Source organism: Antrostomus carolinensis, unplaced genomic scaffold, assembly GCF_000700745.2.
Source record: "Antrostomus carolinensis isolate BGI_N321 unplaced genomic scaffold, ASM70074v2 scaffold28472, whole genome shotgun sequence".
Taxonomy (NCBI): Eukaryota; Metazoa; Chordata; class Aves; order Caprimulgiformes; family Caprimulgidae; genus Antrostomus; species Antrostomus carolinensis.
In genome coordinates, this window is record NW_010300647.1 from 68,473 (window position 1) to 76,240 (window position 7,768).

The 7,768-nt window shown below is 56.1% G+C and overlaps 1 protein-coding gene across 1 annotated transcript in view; it reads left to right on the forward strand.

Annotated features, from left to right (window-relative positions):
* HPSE2 (heparanase 2 (inactive)) overlaps positions 1–7,738 on the forward strand; it is a gene marked incomplete at its 5' end in the record, with an annotated part of 38,823 nt that extends 31,085 nt beyond the window's left edge. Inside the window, 2 exon segments of the mRNA XM_010163205.1 lie at positions 6,467–6,612; positions 7,588–7,738. Of these exon segments, the coding sequence (XP_010161507.1) occupies positions 6,467–6,612; positions 7,588–7,738 (297 nt within the window).
* Between the last annotated feature and the right edge of the window lie 30 nt (positions 7,739–7,768).

Genomic DNA, 7,768 nt, shown 5'->3' on the forward strand with positions numbered 1-7,768 from the left:
TCCATGCCAGTGTTTGGCCTTGCTCCAGGAGCAGAGGGAACAGAGATGAGGGAGAGGGGCTCAAAGGCTGGGAAGACGTGATGCTCACCAGAGGCTTGGTGGGTTGTACTGCTGGTGCAGCTGGGGGACAGCCTGGGCTGTAGAGCGAACAGCTGATGCTCAAGCCCAAACACAGATCTTGCAGTGCTGCTGGCACTGGTGGATGAGAATGCTGCTCTCCAAGCCTATGGATGCACACACGTTAGCAGGTTATTTGGGATCAGGAGCGACGCTCCTGGCTGTCCCCACGTGCTTCGTTTTGGGACTCATTGCAGAGCCACTGCAAAACATGACCTGGTTTCCTCTTCCTAACCAAAACCCAGCCTGCCATAAGCCTCCTTAAGTGCACAAGGTGCATGACACAGCCACAGCAGCAACTGTTCTGCTCTACAGAGCTGCTCCTGCTCTGGCTAATGTCCCATTGCCCTCCCTCGTCCTGCCTCCTCTCTTCTCTCCCTGCTTAGCTGAAAGGCACTGGGGTGCAGGACTGTCATGCTTCAGCCATAGACCACTTGTCAGCAGAGAAAGCTGCTGGGAAGATGTGAAGGCGGAAGGTGATGCAAGAAAGAGTGGTGTGAGATGAGACATTGGCAGCTGTGAGAGCAGGAAGGAAGAAGATCAGTGTGGTGAAAGCAATGGATGCCCAGGGAGAGACGTCAGCAACTTCAGGGAACTGGTGGGTGGGCACCTGCAGGGACTGAGTCTCAGCAAGAAAGGAATTGGGCAGCATTGGCCGATAGGTGCAGGTGCCTGGATCAAAGCAAGTGTCTGTCCTCCTGTGCCAATGCTGCTGGATCCTGGCAGCCTGGTCCACCTAAAGCCCCCTTGTTTGGGGCTAGGAGGAGCATTGTTTCCTATTCATAGACCCTCTCTGGACTTTCCCTGTGGTGCTCAGGGCACGCCTGCAGTATGGCAGCAAATGTTGTAGGAGACTGCTCACCAAGTCCTCAGCTCTTCAGGACTGCAGCACAAGAAGGGTGCACACACAAAATGGCAAACAGCTCACATCCCTGAGATGAGTGCATGCAAGCTCGTGAGGACAGCATCAGCACCCACTCCCAGAGCAGATCATTTTGACTTCAGCAAATCTTCCCTTTGAGGAGAGGCTCTTCCCTGCTCTGCTTGGCATAGGACCTTGCACAGGATTTGGGTGAGAAAGCCTCAAACTCCCACAGTCCAAGAAGCACATAAAACTCATGGATAATGTTAAAAGCATCATCAGTCCAGCCATGGCTTGAACAGGATGTACAGACCTCCGCAGGGAGAAAGATTTGGATGCTGAGGATCTCTTTAATCTAGTGGAAAAAGAAAAAACAAGAACCACTGATTGGAAGCTGAAGCCAGATAATTTCAAGCTAAAAATATGGAGTGGGATTGTTAACAGTGCGGATGTTTAACCACTGGAACAGACTCCCTGGGAAGTGGCGGCTTCTCCATCCCTCCAAGCCCTCACAACCAAAATCACTACTTTTCTGGAAGATGCTTTTGCCAGAAACGAGCCATCAGTCTCAACAGAGGGATAAGAGTGATGCTCTCTGTCCCAGGGTGTACAGGAAGGCAGAGCAGCCAGCCCTTATCTCCATACGGGTTGCTTGGACTGTGGAAAAACACAGATGAAGGTGCAGGAATGGAGCAATCTGTAACAGGCTCGAGCATGAAACTCGAGCATGCCTGAGGGATGGAGGAAAAGCTTGGGCAGCTTCAGAAGAGGGAAGGAAGAAGAAGAGGAAGAGGAAGATGAGGAAGAGGAGGAGGAAGAAGAGGAAGAAGAGGAGGAAGAAGAGGAGGAAGAGGAGGAAGAAGAGGAGGAAGAGGAGGAGTAGGGCAGGCAGCAGTCAGCTGATGCTGCCAGTGACACAGACACAGAGCAATGTCCCGGCAGCCCCAGCCAGAGGGACATCTGAAGTCTGAGGGACATCAGCTCATCTGAAGTTTGTCTGCCTTTGCCAGTTACAGTCCCCAGGAGACCAAAGGGCTATGGCTCTTTTACTCCAGTTTTCTGGTTATGGCAACATCTTCTCACATGTGGTGAACATGGAGCTGAACAAACCCAGGCGGGCTGTAAAGCTGCTTTGCTGGCTGTAGGAGAGAGCACAGGGATACGGTCCTGCGCCCTTCCTAATGGCTCTGGAGACAGGAGGGTCTGGTTAATAGGTCTGTCTGAAGGTCTGGATCATCAGCCTTGTTTCCAAAAGCTGAAGTCTCTAAAAGCTCCTGCAATTAATTAAAATGTGCAAAGAGATCGAGTGGAACCCTCTGGGCTTTCCTCATCTAGTGGAAAGCTCGTGGGTCTTCACTGGCCCCATGGTGCTCAGAGGATGTGGCTGGCCTGAGCTCTGCATGTCAGCTCGCTTGAGACAGGCACCCTTCCTGCCCATAAATCAGGGGTCCTGGCCAGGAGACCTCCTGAGGCACAGGACAGCTCTTCCTTCAGGTGCTCCTCACCTGTGGCTCCGAGGGCTGCAGTGGTAGCACTGCTTAATGGGTCTGCAAAGTAATTAAAGCAAGAAAGCTCCCTCAGTTCCTGGGGGACTAATAGTGGACCAGATTCCTGTCTGTTATTTCTCCTCTACCACTACAGCTGTATTGCTGGCTCTGCCTTCACAACAGGAGCCCTCCGTGACGCCAAAAGCCAAACGCTTTCTGCAGTTGCACTGGTCAGAGCCACAAGTGTCCCTGGAGATCACCGGGGCTGCTTCCACCGTGATGCCCGGCACCACGCTGCAAGGCAGGCGCTCCTCTCTGCAAGGGGCATATGGGCGATGCCAGCCTGGGGGCCGCACTTGCACAGGGTTTACCATATGGAAGGGGATACTAGCCACTGCCAGGGGTCTGGGGAGAGGTCACTGACCAGTGGAAAAGCCACCCTGGTTGCAGCCAAGCTGAGTTTCAAGAGCAACTGCTTCCCAAGCTGGTCACCGTTTGAACAGGAGCCAGTAGCTGCAGTTGCCCAGCAGCCCCAGTGTGATTTTAACAGGTTCGCTCATGCCAGTGGTAGGAGCATCGCCAGAGCACCAGCCCAACTTGGGAAAGTGCCTGCACCTGGCAGGTTTGATCCCATCATGCTACGTGTGCATGTAATTCATCATCCAAATGCTTGGTGTCACCAGCTCCTGGTAATTTATTGCAAGTAACATGATTTTGGCCCCTGCTGCAAGCGGGCCTGCGATGACGCGAAAAGCTGCAGCTGTCTTCAGTGCTTCCCTGCAGTAAGAGCTCGAGTGCCTTGAGGCCGGTGCTGACTCCGTTTCCAGCCCTGGGTCATTTTTCTGGCCCTCCTTTGAACTCTCTTTGGTATTTCCACATCCTTCTCAAAAGGGAGACTTTGGAGCTAGCCTTGCCAGTGAGGCAAGGTAAAATCACTGCTCTCATCTCCTGTAGATGCTGGAGGGACAGGTCAGTCCCTACGCTGCCTTGGTCATCGCCAAAATACTTTCCAAGCAGCCATAGTCATCTCATGCTTTGCAGAACAGCACACCCTGCATCACTGCTGACTGCCTTACCTGTCTCATGGCATCTGCATGTTTTTTCTCAGAAAAACTGTGTGCCTTTAGCTGGATCAGAAGGTCACAAAATGTGGCCAATGCTTCTCAGGCAGACAAGTGTCTCTCCTTGTGCCCAGCCCGAGAGATGCTGGTGGTGCTGCCCCTCTGAACGGCACAGCTCTGCCTGTGAGCAGCCACAGCAGGAGCCTGGGGCTCAGCTCCCCAGCGCTGCAGGGAGCACGGCTTGTCAGAGCACCCTGAGGAAGAGTGTATGCCAAGACAAGAGATTTGTCAGCAACCAGGGAAGGTCACAGGGCTGGGCAGCTCCCTGCACCCCCACATTGCAAACCTTCCTGCTGCTGAGCCTTGAGAGCGGAGGGATGCTGGTGTTGAAGCAGCAAACCCCCAGGGACCACCCTGCCCAGAGGGGTGGGTACACACCAGCAAACCCCCAGGGACCAGCCTGCCTAGAGGGGTGGGTACTCAGCAGGAGGCTGGAGCTGCTGATGCCAGCTCCCCATAGCGACAAGGCCATCGCAAGCCCTCTGCAAAACAGCTCTTGAGACCCCTAGGGAAATTTTGAAGGCAGCCACAAAGTGTCTGGCCACTATCACTCCCATAACTTGTGGGAAAAAGTAACATCTCATCAGTGGAAATACAGAGAGGAGGCGAGAAACTCCAAGGTGGCTGCTAGAAAGACCTAAGTGCCTGAGCTGACAGGTAGCCTGGGGCACTGAGCTCTTTTAGTTTTAACTCACAACTGTGGGGCTAAACACTACGATCTGTGCTCACCTTTGGCCTCACTGTAAACTCAGGTAATTACTCATCTAATGACGCCTGCTAATCGGTGTGTCTCGCCGGGGAACTGGCAGTGCGCTGGGCGCTGCTTCTCCCTCCTGCCGTGAGTCTGAGCAGGATGGGCTGGCACAGCTTCCTGCAGTGGAAGAAGGCTGGCACAGCCCCTACAGCACGGTGCCAACAGGGGTGTCCCCAGGGTGTGGGGCAGCACCACCAGCCAGCAGGGACGGGGACAGTGGCACACGCCATGGGGACAGGACACGTCTGCAGTATTTAGCAACTGCAGCTCATCCTCCATGGGAGCTTCGGCCTTGTGGGCTGAACCTCCTCGGGGTGCACAAGCCTCTCTTTTCATCTTCACATCTCCTCCAGGACCCAGGGTTTGCAGGGGAAGCAGTTACCAGGCTGGTGTGGCACAAAGCCCCGTGGTTTTGGCTGAGAGCAGTGAAAGAAGAGCAGGAGAGAGCTTTTCCTCCAGCACTGTGGTGAAAGCTTACCCAGAAAGTGGGAAGTGGGTTTGGATCTCCCTTTGCCAGGCCAGCCCAGCATTGCTGGAACTGGTCAGCTTCTGCTGAGCTGGGCTGCAAAGAGGATGGGGATGAGCAGTCCACTCTGGCCAGTGGGTGTTCGCCTCATGCCAGTTGCTGCTGCAGCTTTGCTCTGTGTTTCACCTGCTGGCCTCTTCATCCCAAATATATGCTAATCTGTGGCTGTGTGAGGGCTTCCCACTCACAGGATGGACACCTGTACCTGTGTGAGGGATCTGCACTTCCACCTGCCCATCCTACCCTGTACCCTGGGGCCCTGGAGACCCCATTCTCCCCTTCCATGCCACTCTGGAAGGGGAGAATGGGTGGCAGACCCCTTCCTGGCAGTATCCTGACCATGCAGGGCTTTCCTCGTGCCTCCCCAGGCAGCGTGCAGAGCCACAGGGTACTTGGTCTGTGCTCCTTTCCACATCAGAAGCAGGTCCTCCTCACTGTGTGGGTCAGATGCTTATGGGCATAGTAGTCGCTAGTGCCAGCGTGACCATCGCTGCTGATGGGTTGGGGGAATCATCCTAGTTGCCCTGGGGCACATGGTCCCTCTGGGGCAGCTAGTCTGGGTTGCGCAGAGGGTGTTTATCCAGAGTGCTTGTGTGTGCAAAGGTGCCCCAGCACCCAGGCAGTGCCCAGAGCACCCAGAGGCAGCACCCAGAGATGCAGCATGAGAGGCTCCATCTCCCCAGCATCATCCAGGGTGCCTGGAGCAGTGGCAGGGCCAGAGCCCCATCCTGCAGAACAGCAGGCAAGCGCCTGAGACTGCCCCTTGCTTTCCCACAACCCTGCTTCATTTACCACACACCTCCCAGCTTCTGCAGCGGATGAGTGGGGGGCCCTGCAGCAGCAGCCTCCGTCACCGCACGGCCTCGCCTCCCTCCCCGGGACTTGGGGCCCATCCTGTGTGCCGAGTGAGGCCGTACCCTGTGGGAAAAAGTAGTATGTGGTGACATAATTAAAGGCTGTATCATTAATGCATGTGTGCAGGGGCTGAATGTTTCCTACTTCTTGAATGCTTGGCTTCCCCACGCTACGTTCACGGGAGCTTCACTCTACGGGAGGCTTGAAAACGGGAGAAATACCTCTGGGAAGTGGAGCACCCTCAGCAGTCACCAAAGCCAGCATGCCATGAACTGAGCTGGAGAGCACAGGAGGGCTTGGGTGTGCTCCAGGCTGGTGTACAGAGTGGGGTGGAGGGCAACCTGCCTGCTCCAGAGACATCACTGTCCTGCATGCCTCAGCTGGAGCTGGTGCACAGGTCCACAGTGTGGCAATGTCCAGGTCTGTGGGAACGTGCAAGGGCATCCATGCTGCTCCCCACGCTCCACAGCCCAGCCAAAAGCCAAGCTCCTTGAGAGGGTATCGGGGTCTCTCAGCGCGGGCAGAGCAATGTATTCTTCCCTTAACTTCTTTCCTGGAAACAGTGATGCCATTTTGGCTTGGCCTGCACAAAAAAAGCTCACCCCAAGGCAGATGTCTGGCACACGTTTTCCCCCAACAGCCAAAATTTTGCTAGGCTGTAAGCGGGGAAGCCAGCCTCTCCTGCCCACTCCTGCACTGAGTCGGGGGGACTGTTGTGCTGCTGACTGTCCCCTCTGCCCCCAGGACTACTGGCTGTCCCTGCTCTACAAGCGCCTCATTGGTCCCAAGGTCCTGGCGATCCATGTGGCCGGTCTCCAGAGGAAACCCCGGCCTGGCAGAGTCATTCGCGACAAGCTGCGCATTTATGCCCACTGCACCAGCTACCACAAGTAAGTGGAGTGAGGGAGGCTGAGGGCTGCTGGGGGGTAAGAGATGGGGACCACTGAGAACATGCTGGGGCAGGAGCCTAGGGTTTGGGTTGGCTTCCCAGGGGACGTGCTCGGGTGCTGCTCCAGCTGCGGTGGTGGTGGAGGGAGCGGGCGGGAATGTTGATGCCTTCGATGAAAGTCACAGCAAGTCCGTGCCTGGGAACGGGCCGGCCGGGGCCGGTGTGGTGTCCGGCGAGCAGCCCCGGCAGCAGAGATCAAGGGAGTGGATTTCACATGAGGGGCCCCTGGTCGGTCGGGTTACCCGTCGGGCCGCACTGCCGGGGAGCCCGTCCTGGTTATTGTTTCGCTGATAAGGTCTTTGAAAGCGCCCCAGCAAGCCGGGGGAGAGGCCACCTCCTCCGCAGACACAAGTTGCTATTGTGGAGGAGGAGAGGCTGTTTCTTTACACAGTCCAGATGCTTTCAACATGCCTCCAGCTCGGTAGGAAACCTTGTCCAGTAACTGACAGGTGCAAAGTGCTTTATAGCCTTTGTTTGGGGCTGCCTGATTAGGCAAGGACAGAGGATCAGTGTCCGGACCTGTCAGTTAGGTGCCCAGGGCGGCGGGGGCAGACGCCACTCACGCACAGAGCTCCCCTCCGTTCTCAGCCTCCTCCTTTTGAGCCCCTGGGGGGGCTGCCCTGGGACTGCCACCCCTCCTCCAGACACCCGTGCAGCACCCCCTCAAGACATGCCACCCCTGGCCAAGGAGGGGAAGGGGAGATTAGGAAGGTGTCATCATGAAGCTGGGCTTTGTGACAGGGAGGTGGCATCTCCCTGTGGAGAGGCAGCCGGGATGTTGATGTCCCCTCCAGGTAAGATGTCCCCTTCCCGGGATAAGGCCAGTTCTTGCGGAAACCCCCAAACCCCTTCTTGGAGATGATGCTCCCAGGGCATGTGCCAATGTGCCCCTCAGCTCCCGCTCTCCCCTTTGCAGCCACAACTACGTCCGGGGGTCTATCACCCTGTACATCATCAACCTGCATCGCTCCCGGAAGAAAATCAAGCTGGCGGGGACGCTACGGGATAAGATTGTCCACCAGTACCTGCTGCAGCCCTACGGCAAGGATGGGCTCCACTCCAAGTAAGTTTGATGCTGGCTGCTGAGGCTGCCACCA